Genomic DNA, 19,982 nt, shown 5'->3' on the forward strand with positions numbered 1-19,982 from the left:
TACGGAGATAGTGCGGAAAAGGGCAAAAATAAAAAAAGGAGAAATAAGGGGGAAAACACTCCGGGGGGATCGGGGACCCGCGCGGCCGGGGCTGTCTCTCCCCTCCCACTCGCTCCCCGAGTCCCCCGGCACCGCGCGGCGGCGGCCAGGGCGGGGAGAGCCCGCACTTCCCCTTTGTTTTCGGCTCCCCAGCCGGGGCCGGGAGCGTGCGGGGAGCAGCGGGGAGAGCGGAACAGGCCCCGGGCCGCCCCCGCCGCCCGGCCGGGCCGGGGCGGGGGGCCGAGCGGGATCCCCGGGCCGGGGGAGGCAGGGCAAGACGGCGGGGCGGGGGAGGGGGCGGCCGGGCGAGCGCTTTTACCTTCGTCCAGCAGCCTCTCGAGGTGGTTGAAGATCCCGCAGAAGTTGGGGAGGCTGCTCATCAGCTTCTTGTCGTTCATCAGCTGCATCAGGTAATCGGGGCTCGGCTTCGGCTTCTCCTTGGTTTCCATTTCCCCAACCATATTCCAAGCCCGCGCAGAGACGGCGAGCGCCCGCAGCAGCTCTGCCGAGCAACGCGACCGCGGCACGGGGCGCCCGGCTGGATCCGGGCGGGCAGGGAGGCGGTGGGGGAGGGGAGGGGGCGGGGAGGGGAGCTTCCCCGAGGAAGGAGGAGAAGGAGGAGGATTCAAATCCGGAGACAAACGCAGACCCGCCGCTGAGTCCCAGGGACCGAGAAGAAAAAAAAAAAAAAAAAAAAAAAAGAAAAAGAAAAAAAAAGAGGAAACTCGGTAGAAACCCCCGTGCGGGCTGCGCCCTCCTCTCCGGGCACAAGGACCCGCCGCCGCCGCCTCTCGGTGCCGCCGCCGCCGCCGCTTCCCTGTTCCGTGCGCCCTCGGCCGGCGCAGTCCTCGGTGTGTCCCCCCTCCTCCTCCTCCTCCCGCGCACACACACGCTGAGCCCGGTTCTCCTCTCGGCGCTGCCCCCTGTCTCCGCGGCGGGGGAGGGAGGGAGGGGACGCGCGGGGCGGGCGGGCGCTGCTGGCGCGGCTGCCGCTTCCGAGGAGCCGCCGCCGGTGTCTCCCCGCTGTTGCCGCCGCTGCTGCTGTTGTTGCCGCCGCGCTGCGCCTGGCGTGTGTTCTTCTCCTCCTCCTCCTCCTCTCCGCCTCCCGCCCGCCCGCCCGCCCTCCCGCCGCCGCTGCTGCTGCTCCTGCTGCCGCCGCCGCCGCCGCCTGTGGCTGCTGAGTCTCAGCCCCGCCGCCGCCTCCTCACTTCTCCTCAGTTCGCTCCGGAGTTCGCTTCAGTTCAGGCTGCGCTGGCAGCAGCGGCGGCGGCGGCAGGAGGGGAGGGGGCAGGGCCCGCGGGGGTGGGACACGCCGGGGGCGGGACCAGGGGCGGGGCGGCCGCTGCCCGGCGGCGGTGGTAGCGCCGCTTGGCGGAGCCACAGCTGTCCCTCCCTCCCTCTTACCCTCCCTCCTTCCCTCCCTTCCGCTCCGGGGGCCCGGGGCGGCGGCGGCGGCGGGGGGATAGCCGACTTCCCGTGCGGCTCCCGCCCGGCCCCGCCGCGCGGAAACACGCGCGCGCGCACGGAACTCTCCCAAAGAAAGTCGCGTCGCGGCACCTCCGGGGCGGGGACGCGTCACGTGCGCTCTCCCCCCGGGGGCGGGGAGAGCCGCGCCGGGGCGCGCGCGCTCCCGCCGCTCCGCGCGGCCCCGGTGTCGCGTGGCCGCAGCGGGGAGGGGAGGGGGGGCAGGTGTGCGCGGGGGCTGCGGCCGCGCTTGCGCGCGCGGGCGGTGGGCGGCGCGAGGAGGGGTTCCCGGTCGGTCCCGGGGCCGGGCGGGGAGCGCGGAACCCCGGAGAAGCCGCCAGAGTGCCCCGGCAGTCAGCCGCCGACCGGCTCCGCCGGGGCGGGGGGCGAGGAGGGAGAAGCGGGGCTGCCGGGAGCCGCCGTCCGCGGCTGCGGGGTCCCGGGAGCGTCGGGCGGCCGCGGGCGGGGCGCGGAGCGGGTCGGGGTCCGTCCGCGCTGGCGCTGCCCCGGGCGGGCACGGCCGGCCCTTTCCCCCGCGTGCGCCGCGCCTGCCCCGGCCGGCAGCCCGGGCCGGATCCCGGCCCGCTGAGCTCCTTTCCGCCCGAGCCTCTCCGGCAGGGCTGCGCGTCGCCCTTGTTGCTTGTAGGGCAGCGCCGCGTTTTGGCATCAGCCGTGGCTTGTTTGACGGGTTTGGATGGGAGACGTGACGGGAGCAGCGATGTCCGGCAGCCAGAACCAAAATTAACGTGCTCCATCCACTGTAGCCGCAGAGGCAAAGCAGCGCGACGCGGTTGCTTGTACGTATTCCTCCTTCCCCACGCAGCTACTCGGTGCTCTTACTTGGTGTTTAGCACTTAGGAGGCTGTCAGGAAGCTTGGAGGCAGTTCGCGGTAGCTTGGCAGAGCTTTTGTTACAAAGCTGGATAAAAATCGCTGCATTCTTCACATAGCTCGTTGAAAACAGTCATATTTCACAGGACTAGGTATAAAGTCTAGCTATTGCTTGAAATCCGTAAAAATTCAAATGCGTTTCAATACATACTGCACAGTATTTGAAGATACTTTCAATGTTAGGTTAATGGCAATGAACAATGCTTCCTAAACTAAAAAGAAACAGAGACACGTCATCTTGACAGGTGTACAATGTCATTGGGTATTGTCAAGCAGCGTTAACTCTGCTTTTCCTGAAAGATGGGCATTGCCAAAAAGGTAGAGAACACGTAGTTCTCGTAACAGTAAGAATGCCTTGAATTATTGCATTACGTCCAGTGTTCATTGTATATTCCCCCTTTTAAAAGGTAGATAGAGCTCATTATTTGGACACTGAAGTTTTTATGTCATTTCAGGAATTTGTTTACATTAGTAGAAATTAATGGCTTATGTAAGGTAAGTCGGTCTTACTGCTTCCATCCTTAAAAATTTGTATATTTAGTAAGAAAATATTATCTTTGTTATCAAAGAATAGCAGTGTTGCAAACCATTATTATAAATATAGATTCTTAGTTCATCGATAGCATGCCCACAGCACACTGCAGTATGCTTATACATGACAAAACAATGCGGTTTCTATTTAGTAACATGTGTTTGCTCTATTCCAACCTTGTTTTAAGATTGTGACAAGCTAAAATAGGACTTTATGTGCTTAACCAAATTGCCGTCATTTTGCTTCTTGTAGACCAGTCTGGACAATGTTGCATTTTTGTAGCCCTTTGCTTGCTAATTTTTAGCTGGTGAGTGAAGGCTCTTTTTAACCCTGAGAAACCATGCTGTCAAATCCTTCCATTTTATTAAAGGCATCTGCTGAAGAGCAAGCTTTCCTCTTAAAATTAGATGAAGTTAGAATAATTGTTCTGGACTGATGATTCCCACGGTAAAAATAGCATATGGAGACTTTTCAGCAGAGTTGGTGCAGCTGTTCCCATACCACTTCATTATTGCTTCCTGCATGTAAAGAGTTTCTAGTGCTTGAATGTAAGTAGACAATACAAGGTAAGAAATACCAGCACAAGTACAGTAACACCAGTAATCTGCTAATAGGAACAATATAGTTTGTCCTAAGCTTTTTGTACTTATTTAGTGACAACTGAGATGGTGCACACCAACACTTGTGGAATCACTCATGCCAGTGCAAGGCAAAATTCAGGCTCTAGTTTGCTTGGTTGTTAAGCTGAATTATTTTCTCAGAACAATACAGAATTTGAGGCAAAGCTTTGTGATGAAGCTGCCCGTTTAATTAGGCATAAATGACAGGAAAAGTTCTCATCCTTAATTTTTTCTATAGATACTTCAAAACTCTGAATTTAAGTCTTTAGAAAAAAGTGCTTTTTCATTGGAAAAGCGGAATGTTTTAATAAAATGCAAAAAGCTCATCATTGGTTTCAAATAGGCAAATCAACATGGTATCTTTCTTTAGCAAGTACACGGCAAAAAAACATTAAAAAATGCTACCTGAAAGCCCCTCTCAGCCTACCTTATGTTCTCCTCTCTCCCTTTACCTTCCCACACTCCCACATTGTAATAAAAGGGTGTTTTAACAATTCCCGGGGGAATAAAGTTGGATTAATTCAGGTTAAAGAGCTGTGAGAAGGCATAGCTCCCATCAAGACTGGCATGACTACAGCCTGATCTATTAAGACAGTAGAAATACTTTTGTACTCTCTTAATTTTACAGCTTTCCCATGGGGAAGGAAGGTTTGTGGGAGGACATGGTACAGGCCTGGGTAAACAGGTTCTGTGGACATGGGGGAGAGGTTGTGTGGTGTTGATATCTGGGAAGGGGAGGGGGCAGGGAGGTAGAGGTTGCTTTGTCTGTTTCAAGATAACCAGGTCTTGAGGTCTTGTGAGGTTCTTTTGGTAACTACCCAATGTCTTAACTTCTATCTAGACAACAAGCAGAAATTCCTGTCTCCAGCTGTGTTCTCATCTAGGCAGCCCTTCTTGTATCATGTAACCTGTAGTACTCTCCAAGTTTCTCTTTTAAGGTGAAGTTTTATTGCATTAATCTAATCTCAAAGTTAGAAGAATTATGATAATGCCAGCAGCAGCCTCTGTGTATTACAGTAAAGGCCCACAATGATCATAAAAAGCAAATTCAATTACTGCTATAATGTTCATAGCTGATAACACCTTTGGAAATAGAGGCAAAGGCTAGTGGCTACTGGGAAGCATGCTCTTTCAAAAGTGTTAGCTATTACTTCCAGTGTCTCTATTGACCAAATCATAGGCATAGGCTGTTGGATGTCATCAGCCTTCTGTGAGTCTGTCTGTAAAAGGAAGGTACCAATATGCTGTACTACTCTTCTTTAGGGAAAGAAGTAATTCTTCACTCACCCATTACAGTTCCTTAAAAATAAATTGTGTGTGTGATTCAGTATAGAGTCATTCATGGTGTACAAGAGTATAGCTACCGTAATCAAACATCAAAAACAGATGAACATCTGAAATACATTTATCTCTGCAAAATGATGAATGCCTTAACAGAGTAAGGTCTATAGCCAAACTAAAAATCTCAAGGACCAATTAGATGAAAATTCTGTACTGTGTATGACAACAAAAACATATTTCCCTTGACATTAAAGCAAACTGACAGGTAACTTTTCAAGCAGAAGCTATAGTAGTGTGTCATTCAAAGTAGTAAGTAGATGATGTAGTGTTCAAAAGGGACATGTCCAAGTATTCTGTATAATCCTGGAAGAGATAATGCCTGTATTTGTCCAGTAGGGTTGGTTATGTGATTGCTGAAGAGCTGAAAGATGAAGGTTTTAAGCACACCTTATTCTGGAAGGATTCAGATTTGTAGCTCTTATACTTTAAAAGCTACTTTGAGATGTACAACAACTGTGAAGAAGGGTGTAGTAAGTCACAGTATCAACTCCTGGTAGAACTGGCTCTTCCTCAGTCTGGAATAAAGGAACCAGAAGAGAAACCTTTGTGATTCATCCACTTACACAAGAGTAGGAAGAGCTACATTCCCATAGTTCCTGTGGTTGTGTATTAATTATGCAGTCATTAAGCTGGGGAGAAAAGACAACGCTAAGTGAAACAAAAGTTTTTTTTCCACTTTTGACCTAAATCTTGTACCTGTCAGCTTTCTTGATAAGGTATATATTTCATATACCTTAAGTCACTGTTACAGGATACTGTTACATGGATAGGATGAAGAGGACTAAATTCTGCTTGATAAAATACTAAGCATTTTGTGTAACTCTCAGTAGTTAGGGAGGGCAGGGGCACCTCTGTATTGGGCTTCACCTTATCTACCTGCAGAGAGTTAAGCATGGAAAAGATGTAAATCAGTATATAGTAGAGTGTATTACAGCTGTGTTCAAGATTATCTTAGAATTATTGCCTATGAGATTGCACTTTTGACTAGATAAATTCCATGGGTTTGCAGTGGCTGTACATGCAGTTTCTTTAAGTGCTAGACAGACGTTTTTCTAGAAAAGATAGCCTTCTAGCAAGAAGAAAAGGTGTGTCTGTCTAGAGAGGGTGATGCTTCTGCTGTGCTCTTGAGAAATCTCTGTGCATTAAAAACAAAGTTTAGATGGGTTTCATTTCTCACTGTCCAACAGGAGATGAAAATGAAGTCTCAGGTATGTCAGTTTTATTACAGCATTGTTGAGAAAGGCAGAAAATGGTTAGAAGGAGGAAAAGAAAAGCAATCTGTCAAGGCATTGAAAAGAAAAAAATGCTAGCAGTTACAGAGAGAACACTGACTTGAGGTACTGCATTGTAAACATAAAATTTATCCACTTTATCTTCTTCATAACAGCACTTAAAATTAAAAGGGGGGCAACGCTATTTACAGAACATATTTGAATCCTGTATTTTGAAGGTATGTTTTGCCTCTAAGCTCATAACATTCCTACACCTTATAATTTATAAACACTTGCATTGTTTTAGTGCATTTTACAGGTAGATTATCAGTAATTGATGCTTTCCTAGGTCAATAAAAGAAGCCAACTAATTTCTTGAACACACCATGCAGTGTTGTCCCAGTGTTTCTAGCCCCATGGCTTCAGTTAGTGTGCTAGGATATGACACTTTTCCATTTCTGCAGTCACAAAATTATTACCTTAGCTGTGTAGCTCGGTGCTCATGTAGGGAGGAATTTCAAGTGGCTTCTGGCCTGTCCCTTTTGGTAGCCAGCCCATGCCCCACATTGCAAAGTGGGAGTAGCAGTGAGTATGTATTACTGTAAATGCTGCCCAGATCTGTGGGGCACTGAACTGACCATTGCTAAATATAATACCTGCCAGTGGAAGTCCAGCTAATGCACATTAAAGTTTAAAAAATTACAGCGTTATCATATCTGGAAATTAGGAATACCGAGAGACCATTATTTCAGACATATTTGGGGTTTTTTACCTTCTGTTTGTTTTGAACTAATGCCAAAGTTTAAAACTCTCCAGAATAACATTCTGCATTTTAATTGATGCAGTCATCTCAACTACAGTAGTGCTCTCAGCAGCTTTTTAAAATTTGCTACCTGTAGCTAAAAATACAGTGTTGAAAGACATATTTATGTGTAAGATACTAACCAGTATTTTTACTTTTCACCGTAGTGAGAAGTGTTTTCACCTAAACAATAGGAGTAAGAAAATAAAAATAAATAGTTCATAGCTGGGAAATTTGCAGATTTATTTTGGCCACCACAGTGGCAAAGAGCTGACAGCTAAAGAAACAGGTAAGTTTTGTTTTTCAGGTGCACCATGTTTTGGTAATATACCAGAATGTATTGGTTACTGTGAAATAGGAATGTTTTCAATCTTAACTTTGTAAATAGATTTAAATTAGCCATTCTTTTCAATTATAATTAAAACAGAATTTAAAATGCAGCTGAAGCATTAATTTAACTTTTTCTTTTAACGTGTGAAATGTGAATGCATATGTATATTGACTTACATTGTGGGATTGCTAGTGATGTGTTGCATATGGTTCTTAATGTTCAGTACTTACAGAGCAGCACTTCTTACAAAAGGAGGATATATTTAACTGGACAGAAAACATCTAAACAAATTATAAGAAAACTTCTGCCTTTTTTAAAACTGCAGTAATGAGCAAGAAACATTTGTATTGCTTGGCCTTCTAAGAAAATGTAATTAATCAGTCTGAAAAGGCCAAAGTTGGGTTTTTTTAACTAGAAGTCTTCTTTTTCTACCTGCTGAAAATACTTTATATTTTCCTAGTCTTTTTAAAATGTGAATCCTTGTTTTAATGGTGAAGAGAAATATGTGAAGCTACAAAGCTGTGAGAAAAGAAAGGGACTAAGCGGTACAAGTGTTGAAGGCTTCTGGAGATGAGACAGAGTTGCTCTACAGTGTTCATCAGAAGCAAAGGACAGAGCAGTGCTACAGTGGTTGTTTATTACCTCCACAAAGACCATTGTGCTTCCATGCTATCGTATTCTCTGAGGCTCTTTTTTAATCTGTCCATTGCTATTTGTGCCTTTTCTCTAAAAGGAAACTACAGTATTCAATTTCTTAATATTTTCTAATGGTCCTTTTTCACTTTAGGAAGCCTAAACTCTGTTTTGATTGTGGATGACTCATTGTCTCTCATGTGTTCCTCCTACCCACAGTCTTTCTGTTGAGTGTGGGAGATTTTTCTTGGAATTTAGTAGCCACATATATTTGAATTATCATATGCCCTGGAACCCGTTTCACTGTTTTCTACTTTTCAGAAGCTATGAAACACTTTGTAGTCAAATACTTCAAGTTGCTTGGATAAAAGACATTATAAAAGTGCAGAGAATTATTGCTTAAGCACTCAGATAAATTCAGAATTTCCTTCATCAGGAAGCATCCTAGGTCTCATGCCATCTTTGTTGGAATTTGTAGGCTGGTGCATTGTAAGTCCCTATTTGACTGTCACCAGAGCTCAAAGGCCAAATCATAACAATCAGTAAAACATGACTCTTGGGCTCAGAGCCAAAAGATGGACATTGCTGGGTTGTTTGCTTATATAGGAGATCTGGCTCGTTTTTGGCTGCAGTCACTTTATACAAGATGTTATCATCCTATATAGCTAATGCTGGATCTGACTATTGTTCAGAACTAATTCATTGCTTGATACTAGTGAGTCACTGTCACAAGTTCATAAGCACAATAAAGGATAGGATTTCACTTGCCTTGAGGTATTCCACTTGAATCGCCAGAAGTTCACCTTAGTCTCATAGTTTTTGCACGGCCTTTGCCTGCTCTCTGCAGATGTGTTCTACACCTCTTGGATGTCTGGAGTGACCATTGCAAACTGTTGAGCCATCAGCTTCATCTCATGTTAACAGAAACATTTTCTGTTAACCACTTCTGCTCTTGGCACAGTTTGAACAACTTGGGTTCAGAGTTTTGACAAGAGTAAAATTACTCCGTTGAAGGTAATGCAGCCATTGCCTAGCTTTAACTTTCAGAAGTGTGTTAATATTTTACATTCATCTAGCCATTGTGTTGGCCAGACCACAGAGTAGAGGTGCAGGGGCATAAGCTGAAAAGTTCTATGTGGTATAGAGGCAAAATACATGCAAAAATCACTGCAGTTAAATTTGCAGTGTCAGGAAATCACACTTTACACTGCTGGCCATTCTCAAATTCTTAATTTTTTTTTACTATTCTTAGTGTGACATTTTTTGTGCTTGGTCTCAGATTATGACTGAAATATAGAGAAGGGAAATAAAATGCATTTCTTATAGATTCAAATTACTTCTGTACAGCTCCATTCATGTGAGTCTAGAAAGTCCTGTTTAGAACATGAGAAGTTTCTAATATTTTAGAATTTTCCTTATAATTTGTAGAAGCTTTTAAGGACCCTTCTCTAATAGGCAGTGTTTTATTATGAAAGTTACTGTACAGTTCATAAGTAAGGGTGATCACTGAAATGTTAATATTATCTCTTATGGTATTGTATTTCTTTAAAAATGAGTATATGAAAGTTTCATAGACAGTTCTTCACCTTTTAGGTATTTAGGTAACTTGTCAAGTTGTTAAAGAAAGGTGATTACACTTCTTTGATTGCAGGTTTTTGTTTTGACAGAACGGGTACAATTGTATATGGTTTTAGCATGTGCACACCCTATACATCTCAAGTCCTGATAGGGCTAAAAAACTGTTACCCTGTCTGTAGAGCAGATAAATGCAAAAATCAGTTTCTCAGTGAGTATACTCTGCTGTTCAATTTTCATAACAATACTGTTTGTATATGTATTAACAAATAAAACTTAGTCTGACAGCATGCTCAGAAAACAACAGCTTGTGGTGGGAACTGTATAGTAAAAAAGGTACTGTTAATTTTTCTTGTAATGTATTGATTAAAGAAGGTCAACATGAAAACAGGTATTAAGTAATCCAAATTAGACAGCCTTGCTTCTTCCCACTGTAGAAAGATCTGTAAAGTTTCTGTTATCTGGGAGGCTGGCAAACCATTTCTCTGCTAGAGGTGGAAGAAAGACACTGCTTGACCTAAAGCATTTCCCTGTTTCTAGAATTTTTCAACTTGGTTTTAAGAAGTCATGACCTAGCCAATTAGATGGCCAATTTTCAGGCCAGAAGGTGGTCTTCCCTTTAGCAAGTCAATTAAAATATACATCCCTACCTTGGCTTTCCTTCCAGGTAGTCTATTTATAGCTATCCATCTGATTTTCATTACTAGAGGCATAATTGATCTTTTGTCCCATTTTGAAGCTTGTATGCACCTGTCTTACAGGTTCATAGCAAAATCAATTATCCCTCTGGCTACAGATACATCCTAGAGCTTCATTAGGAGTTTGTCTGTGTAGGTGGAGTCCTGCATGTCAGAGTGGCAGCAGGTGATGAGCTGGGGACTCAGAGCAGCTTGCATGCTCCTGCTTGTACCTGATATCACATTGGTGTGGTCACTGACAGGGTTTTGAGGAGGTCTGGTAACAAAAACCAACCAAGCAAAAAGCCCCACTTCGGCTGAGTTCATTTAAAGAGGAGACTGAAATAGAGATTAATTTGAAAAAAGTGTGCTTGGACTTTCCTGGTCTCACAAGTCCTTAATAGTGTAGTAAGAGAAGTGATTATGTGACTAAAATTACCACTTTGCATGTAGTATTTATATAACTTTGCTGTAATTCAATTCATCTGACTGATGTGGAGTTTGATTAATTAAGTAAGTTACACCTATTTCATTATAAGTTTGTCCTCACAAAAAAAAAAATTTAAAATGCTGTTTTGGCTGTTTATGATCAAGAATTTTGTTTTTGGTGAAATCATTAATTCTGTCTGATAATAGACTTTAGTGGTCTTTATGCCCTTTTGGCTGAAAAGAATACCTAAATCCAGCAGTTGCAGGGCAGAAGTCCTTGTATGTATGTAGTATGATGTAATCACTCAAAATTAATTTGTCAGATCATAAAAAATAATGTATTGCACATTCCCTAATTTTAAAAAATTAAAATATATAAAAACAATTTACAGATTCCTAAGCTATTCTGTGACTGTTCAGTTATGAGAGTTCACTAAGTCACTGAGTTTTATTGGTGGTCTGGTTTTTCACCTGTAATTTTTGACAGTGTTGTTTGTTAGAAACAGTGGAGTTTTATATGTAAATATATACAATCCTTGGTCCAAGTTGTATGGGTTTCTAGCATGCTTTAAGCTATATCATGATGTCATTACCACTCATTAATGATCAAATTACCTAAAATTGCTTTTCATATAACCTACTTGTCCTTTTATGTAAATTATTCAAGTTTGTATGTCAGTGTGTGGACCACGAGCAGGTAGAGAAATTTCTCCCGCTTCCTAAATGTGAAATATTTTTCTTCTCCTCTGGCAAAATTACCCGCTAGAAGCAAACCAAGCTAAAGCTGGCACATCCTTTGCAAAGGCAGTCTGGGTCATGCGCAGAGCACAGCCAAGCAGTGAGACTGAGATTGTATTGACAAGAACAAGATGAATGGCCCCCTGGAGACTATGGGGTTTGTATGCTCGTTTCCACCACCTTTTCATCCTTTTGTACCCCCTTTTCAGTTCATATGCAGATTAACTCAAACCAAGTCCACACTAAATACTCTTTTTCACTTTAGTTTTGGAAGGTAGGTGGAGGATCTAAATATTTATGAGGCTTTTTTTCCTCTGGTTTATGATGCACTCTTGTTGAATGTTGAGGAATTACGTTAATGAATGCATGCCTGCACACACAGACACAGAAACCAGGCAAAAGGAAAGAAAACCACACAAAGCATTGTCAGCTCTAATGTCAGTGCTTACTAAAACAGTTTCCATTAAAAAAAAAAAAAAAAAAAAAAGGAAAGATTTAAAATCCATTGCCAGGAGAAAAATAAATTGTATGGCTGAGCACAAAAGAAAGAACAAAGTTTCATCTTTGCTTTCCTCAGCTGTAAATGAAGCTCTTGTTTCAGCTCTGAATAAAATTGAAATAAAACATGTTAATGAGAGCTTGTCTGAAGTCTTAACTGGATTTGTGTTTTCAGTAATAAAAGACCAAGCTTCAGTCCTGTACAAGTTTCCTTTAACACCAGTAGTAATAAACAAGATATTTTTTAGTATGATACAAGATGCAGTTAAATATACTTTAATTAGACTTCCAAGTCAGATAATTAAATGACACAGGTTTTGCCATGATCTTGCTAAGTTCAGTACACTTATTCAGGAGACTTAGTTTTTATGAGACAGGATTTTTATGAAAACTGAACTTTTTTTTATTAAATAGAATATACTGAGATTATAGCCAGATATACTAGAATATTAATTTATTTTCAGAATGGTTAGTTCAAAACTGTAACTTAAGGAACATTTTTTCTATAGATGGAAAAGTAAATGGCATTAAAATACTACAACTGAAATATGAGCATATTATTTCTTTTAATACTATATTGTCAAAAAGACTTGCCTCTTCAACGTATTATTTTCTCTGCCTTCCTTCCACCCCTTTTTATCCTCCAGTACACACATAGCTGTGCCAGACAGGGCTGCAGCTCACACAAGTGGGACAGTAAATTCTTCTGCATTCAGGGAGCAGAACAAGAGATTTTAAAATGTGCTTTTTTGTTATCATTGAAAAATGTACTGAAGCAATTGCAAAATAGTAGCTCTTCAAGTGGAATAGTATTTCTCTGTCTAGACTCAGGTTTTCATATTAAAAATATGTATATCTGAGGTTCATAAAACATTGTCCTAATAAATATGTTTATCTTTTTATGGTACTTTGTGTTCTAGCTATTCAGTTTCCTATGTAATTAAATCAAATAAAGCCATCTATATTTCATTTGTTCTAAACTTCTTGGGTTTGATCTTAAAACACTGATTTTGCTATTTTCAGTTACTTTGCCTGTGTTACTCAAGGGTTAACTGAAACAACTATGTTTAGCAGATCCCAAAACAGTAAAGCTGTATATTACCTAATAAAAAATTAGTATTTAACAATTGAAATTGCAACATGTTTAAGCTGTTATCCTTTAGCGTAAATCTTCTCCTTCTTGCCTTTTTTTTCCTATAAGTCCATATAGCCAATTGTGACCACAGATACCATATTAGATAATGCTGAATTACTTAAACTCCTTGAATGTGAATTAAAAAAAAAAACAAAACAAACAAAAAAAGAAACCCACTCAGTTTTGTCTGTCAACTGGTGAGATTTCAAATTTACCTGGACTGCTCCATCCTGGGCAAACTGAAGCACTTAGATGTTACTTTAGCCAAACACTTGCACACCTTTTTAATGATGTGCCTCTTTTCCTCTGGGGGTGGATTTGCAGGAAAGGGAAGCAGGACTTCCTTCTCTGTATACATGTACAGCATGCAGTGGGCTAATAGGTGAGTGGGAAAAAATGCATCAAGCTGGTAAATGTTGGAAGAAAAGAGCATCAGGGAGATTACATACTTGAATAAACTTTGAAAGAGAAGGGGTAGAGGCAGGCATAGCAAAAAGCCTTTATATGGAGGACTGCAAGAAAAAAACAAAGTTCAGAGAGTCCTTGGCTTGAGCAAGGACTTTTGGGGGTTCCCTTTAAGCTATTAACTTTCCCAAAGAGAGGAGATAAAATTCAGGACACCAGCTAAGGTCCTTTTTTTGGGATGAGAAAGGTGGATGAACTATGGGCCTAAGTCAGGGAGCAGGTACATCAGAGTCCTGTAAAAGGCTTTCATTTGCAATACCAAGTAAGTACCCACACATACACACACACAAAAAAAAAAAAAAATCCCCAAAGCCAAGGAGGTTGTAGTGCCCAAGGAATGCCATGTTAATGATGAGGAATGCAATTATCTCTTCCCAAAAGGAAGTGGCACAGGAAAATTGAAGAATGGACAAAGATCATAAGCCTGAACTAGGCATCATCCACATGTGCCTGTCAGCTGCACCTCCAGCCAGCCTGCTGATGGTAAGGACAAGCTGCCTTCTCCAGGCCCAGAGGGTCATGTGGAAAGGGGCCCATGTGAGGAGCCAAAAATAGACCAAGGGGACCTGTGGCCTGTGCACTAGCTAGCTCACGTTCCGTAAATAGAATACAGGACATCAACTAGTTACCTATGCTGAGTGCTTTGCTTCTTCCACTGAAGCCAATCTGCATCCACAGATTTCTAACCTATTAGAACAATCACTGTTTCCAGAGGATGGAAACACAATTTCACCTGTGAAAATACAACACCAATGCTTTCAGTGCATTCTTAAAGGCAAGACCATGGGCCTACCTGGTGATCTTCTGCCTTCGCAGGTTTTGCTTCAGCCATTCCTCACTTTCTTTATCAGAGTCCTGCAACAGATCCAGACTTTGGGTCCCAATGCAAAATCCTAACTCCTGGAGAAAACGGAAAAAAATGAAAAAAGAGGAAAAAAAAAGTAGTGGAACTGGTTATAAGGATCGAAATTATAGCACTATCAGGATTACCAAGCAAGTGAAGATTTCCAACAATAGAAGCTCCCTTTCATTTGTTTGTACTCTCTACATTTTTTACTATTTTTCCTCTGAATTTGTTTAAATTCAGAAATCATAAGATATGTAAGGATTAAAAAAAAAAAAAAGTAAAAACCCTCAACACATGCCACTTAAGGTAAATTGCAGGTAAGTTCTTTCAATATTCAACTTTTGTGGTGAACAGCAAAAATAAGCAATATTCCTTTTTCCTGAAGCTGATTCTGAAGCATTGTCACTTTATATCTGAAGGCAGTGGGGTGCAGCCATGCGCTTTCAAGAAAATACCTTCATGGGTCCACCTAATCTTGAGGCTGAGACCTTTCCAAATGGCATCCTGCATAAATTTCCTTTTTTTTTCCCTTCCCGAAAAGAAATTTCCTACAGCTGAATCACAGCATTCTAAATGGAGTCTGCCACCCGCCTAAGCTATGAGAAGTCTAGCTGTCTCCATACTAGTGTGACATAGTCATCTCACAGATGGGAGGTGTATCCCCACGGGTGGCACTGAACTGAAAGGAAATCTAAAAAGCTTTTTTTTTTTTTTGTGAATTTAATGTACAGGATTACAGTATTTGTCTTTGGTGCCTAAGCAACTGAATTAGGCGTAGAACACAAAAATTCTCTCTCTGTACTCACAGATGCCTCACATTCTGCTGAGTGATAGACCTAGAGGCTGTAGCAGACAGAAAGGTACAAGTGCTGAAGCCACAATTACCAAAGTGCTCAGAGGTCTAACATGTATCCTTAGACAAGTTTCTCAAATGACAGGTCTACCAAAAACCCCAACAAAACAGGTCTGCAAATTTTCTCAAGTTATGGGTGATGCATGCTTTTTTCTTCTCATATACAGAAGTAATGTTGAAATTCATAGCTCAGATTCATAAGCACAGTTCTATTAGGACTCCCCAGCCAATGTAGTTTCCAGAAATATCCTTCAGACACAACCTTCATTAATTCATGAGGAGACCTGAGCCCACCTCTAGACACAAAGATTTACTACCTTGGGCACAGAAGTCCTGTAGGGCTTAAGTGTCATAGCAGAAAGGCTGTGAGATGCTGGTAGAATAAAACAGAGCATCATTCCTTCCTCTTACATAAATGAACTCCAAATTTCTTCACAAATCATCAAGAGGCTTGTGGTTGTTCTTCAGGCAAATGGCTTCCAATATCCACAAGTGCTGACCTAGGAAGGAGGAAAGTGGATTTGGGAGAGTTTTATTCTTCAAGCACAGTATTCATATCCTGCTGTGTCCTGCGTGAATTTTTCCATGCAAAGGGGGGAGGGCAGATGAAGAGGGTTTTGTTTGACAGCTGCCTTCTTACCTGTTACTTTTGCCAGTAGAATCTTCACACTTTATAGATACAGAGGGGTTATTTAAAAGGCAAAAGATGATACAGGCAAAAGTTGCAGACTTATTTGAAGGAGAACAGAGTAAACTGAGGAGCCTATACTGTTATTTCAAAAATAAATATTCAATTTCAGAACATGATAATTTGCCTCTATTCCATTTCTGACATTTTTAAGCAAGAACCATCGCTAATGTTTTTGTCAATGATTTCTTTGTGAAATTGTGAGAATTTCTCTTTTAAAAACTATTGAATATCAGGAATTAAATAAATGAAAGAAGTTTACAGAAACGTCAAGCGTAATTTCTTCCTAAAGATCATATGGTGTTCCTAAACTGTGTGGACTGAATTTGTTATCAAGTTTGCAAATATAAATGCTCATAAGTTGAGTATTAACGATATGATCTAATTTGGGAGCATTCTAAAAGTTTATTATTGAATCAGCTATCTTTAGCTTTTTTCACTTGTCAAAAAATAAAACACATCAAAGCTGGAAACTAATCAATTAACATTTTGTGATATTTGTCTGAGGAAGATAAAAGGGCTTGTTTTGTTTTTTAAGCACTGTCTTAGTCACTTTAGAGTGATTTTTAAGAATAATGTCATCTGAATAAGGGTAATGATCTAGAAAAACACTGAAACGAGACAAGAGAAATTTGAATTTAATGTCAGCTTTTGATACGGATATTTTTCTGCCTCTCATCTAAAAGGTTTAACAAACAGAAGCTGTGACCATAGTGCTGCTCACCCTAGGCTGGCCATGTTTACACTGTTGATATTTCACCCAACACAGTGTGGCAGCTTATCAAACAGTGCCTGGCGAGTCTTTGGGAAAGTGTTAGCCTTGGGGAAAAACTGTCCCAAGCCTTTTCTGAACAGCACTGCCACTGGGATGCACTCCCTGGCACTGCTGAATTTCTCTGCATGTGTAATTCCTGTGAGTTAGATCAGACCACAGGACAGTCCTATCAGTAAGTGCTGCTTTAGTGGGGAGTAACTATTTTTCCTTTCTTCTTCTTCTTATCTGGTACATCTATTTGGGCCATGATATCACTGGCAAAGTAATCTCTCCCTATTATGTGTAAACCATCTATTACAGGCAGATCACAACTTTAATTTGAAGTTATTACATAGTATATTAATTAGAGTAGCAACAAAGAGATTGCTGAATTTTTAAAAAGTCTGATAAAAGAAAATTTGTGTCTCCCCATACAAATATATATCTATTTCTGTGTGTGAATCTGTCAGTATACTAATATACAGTAGATGCATGTACATATATTTTTAAATATACTATGTAAAAGACTTCTGCATTACTGCATCCCTCTGCCAGCAGAATTAAGATAACAATCTATTATGTAGCTTTTTGACATATGTAATAGCTATGATATGTTATAGCTAGTTAGATAAGCTTATTCTTTCATTATGAATGGCTCCTCCAAAAACCTGGACATCACTATATTATATGACATTTCACTCAAAATTGACAGTATTTCACAGAGAAAACAAAGATAGCTATTCTCTGGTAATATTTTTAATTACCTTTTTAAGATTATGTTACATAAAATATAATTTAAATGATAACACCAGAAAACCCTACTTAATGAAGGATGAACTTAAGAATAGAGATGAGGGATAGCACAAGAAAAATAGAACCCGTGCCTGAGACAGGTATTTTAATGGCTACATATTGGCAGTGAATTTCTCTCTAATACTGGTAGCTGCACACAAAACAAGAAAGGTAGTTAAGGAAACAGCAGAGGATAACAGTACACGTACAAAGAGGGACCTTGCACAACAGTGCAAGACAAAGAAAACCAACCTCGTAAATTGGAAACCAGGAATTCAAAAACCTAAAAATATTTTTTTTCATTTCTTCTAATAATCATAGTTCCAAGTAAAACAGGATTAAATAGCCACAAAATATGCAAAGTAGCTGTATAATCACACATCAAAATGGTAATCTACAAATACTCCAGGCTTCTTTTGGATTTACCAGCTCCATTAAGAATGTGCATTTAGTATCAGCTACCAGCTTTTCCAGGAACAAATGTATTAAATAGATATTACAGTGTGTGGCAGAATTTCCTCACCTGATGGTAAATTCAGTGACTTTGCAGACTGATACAGAACCTCCTCCCTTGGTCCAGGGAAAGGAGCAAAATATAAGTGATTGAGCCAAACACTCATTAAGCCACTTCAGACATGCTTAAAGTCAAATTGCAGGAAACATTTAATATAAAATATACACAGCAACACAACTTTAATTAGACACTCACATCTCTCAAGATATCAATAAATGTTTCCTTTTTGATAAGTCTGATTTAATAGACTGTAATAATGAACAGGAATGTTTCAGAAACATCATTCAAGGGAGTGAGAGAAATAAACAAGCTCAAACATTTAAAAGTCAACACCAATTAGCAGACCACTCTTTTCAAAAGAAATCTGAATTTCATTTCACTTTAGTCAAACACAATGAAGGCTTTGTTTTTAGAATAATTGGTTTTGGGACTTGAGAAACAGCTTCTGGGTGTTGGTATCTTCTTTCACAGAAGGCTACATTAGCAGCAAAATGTACTAGGTGATTTAAGTTTTAGCAGTGAATTAGAAAATAAATTTCAAGACAGAGCTTCCCATCTTAAGAGGTTTTATTCTGTTTGTTCTTACCTTTGGCAAGAAACAGAAACTGAGAGGTCAGAAATAGGATCTTGCAGCTGCCTGATGACAGCACCATGTTCAGCTTGACCATGTGAGTTCCCACCTGGGTTTGGCACCTTAGGGAACCTTGAAGCAAGAAATGCACAGCACATACGTTTAGTATTTTCAAGCAAAGCAAAATCACAGAAGCACTTGCACTCCCTTTTGGCCATCTGCACCATGGAAAAGTGGTGCAGATTGCTTAATGCTCCAAGAACAATACTCCAATATCCCTTCTCATAAAGGTTTCTGCTCCAATTCAGACACAGAGTGTTTGATTTGTCTTGAATGGTGCTTGCTGGTTGTATTTCAGCAGTGATGACAGAAAGAAAAGCTGTCATGAAGACAACTTGCAGGAAGAAATGAGGACCCACTGTGTCTCTAAGCACAGGACAGGACGGGGGGGAGAAGGTTTGTATCGGGAGCCAGAAACAGATGTGAAATAAAGTAGCGACCTTAAATCTCACATCACACCATGACTGTTCTGTGAAGAAGCCCAGGGCTGCAGAACGAGGAGATCTCTTTACTCTAAAATTACTTTCTTGCCAGCAAAGAAGAGGGGAATGAGCATTCCTACATGAGTGAAACCTGTGAGAACACTCACCTGCATCTGTACTGATATTGATTTTCTCAGAATGGTTTCCTGAGTATCAGTGGGCTCAGCTTTCCTGTGTGAAAATAAATGACCTCAGTTGTTCTGCTGCCATGGAATGTGAAACAAATAATTACCTTTGTTCAGGTTCTTGTAATTCCAAAGTAAGAATATTTGAGCATAAATGCAGTGGTGGATTTTTAATGCAGTGACTTCATGAAACTAGGTAACATTGTTCTTTAAACTAGAGAGCAGATTCCAGCCCACCTGACATCAATTAATAACTTGATTCAGTGATGCCAGGATTTCATCCCTAATTTTCCAGAATGATTGAAATGATTGAAATTACAACATTCCCTTGAAAGAAGCTTTCCTTAAAAAAAAAAGGGCAAAAAAGGTAAAATATATTTTTAATTCCAAAGATTGTATCTGGAAGGTTTTAAAATTGTGTCTTATAAAGTGTCTGATATGTACCATGAAAAGGAAAGATTTAATCTGTATTACTATTTCTGTGTCATCAGCTATTTAAGCATGCTGAAATAAAAGACCCCAGAATAAGCAGCAGCAGAACTAATAGATCTTAAAACACCAGAAAACTTCACAATATCATTAGCTGCAAATAAACTGAGTCTCAAAATCAGCATTTTGTATTTTTTCATGTCATGACTACCTTTTTTAAAAAGACATAAAAACATAAAACACTTTTTAAAAAGTTAACAAACATGCAGCTATGAACTGGGACATTCAAATGTATTATCAAAGAAGAGAATTGATTTTTTTATATATAATGCTATATTACTGATTATACCACATCAAAAACACCCTGCATTTTAGCAATGGTTTTGCTGCATTAAGTCAATGGATGTGCCCACCAGGCTGTCAGTGTGCTCAATGGAAGAGGCTGGATACTACATTATGTCCTAACAGGTAGCCTCTTTTAAATAAT

At 41.0% G+C, this 19,982-nt stretch overlaps 1 protein-coding gene and 1 long non-coding RNA gene across 10 annotated transcripts in view; both read right to left on the reverse strand.

Annotated features, from left to right (window-relative positions):
• Positions 1–1,204, reverse strand: part of QKI (QKI, KH domain containing RNA binding) — a 150,767-nt gene extending 149,563 nt beyond the window's left edge. For 2 of the 9 annotated variants that reach the window (XM_068185227.1, XM_068185232.1), the window contains exon 1: positions 359–1,202. In XM_068185227.1, the coding sequence (XP_068041328.1) occupies positions 359–500 (142 nt within the window). In that variant the 5' untranslated portion in view covers positions 501–1,202. Of the gene's footprint in view, positions 1–358 lie in introns of all 9 variants that reach the window. The other 7 variants (XM_068185233.1, XM_068185235.1, XM_068185230.1 and 4 more) reach the window with 5 other exon arrangements.
• A 16,642-nt stretch (positions 1,205–17,846) lies between these two features.
• The window catches only part of LOC137471154 (uncharacterized), a 30,825-nt gene continuing 28,689 nt past the window's right edge, over positions 17,847–19,982 (reverse strand). The window contains exons 2-3 of the long non-coding RNA XR_010997444.1: positions 19,049–19,112; positions 17,847–18,531 (exon numbers count right to left, since the gene is read on the reverse strand). This is a non-coding gene — a long non-coding RNA (uncharacterized lncRNA). The remainder of the gene's footprint in view (positions 18,532–19,048; positions 19,113–19,982) is intronic.

This window comes from Anomalospiza imberbis, chromosome 3 (genome assembly GCF_031753505.1).
Source record: "Anomalospiza imberbis isolate Cuckoo-Finch-1a 21T00152 chromosome 3, ASM3175350v1, whole genome shotgun sequence".
Lineage (NCBI taxonomy): Eukaryota > Metazoa > Chordata > Aves > Passeriformes > Viduidae > Anomalospiza > Anomalospiza imberbis.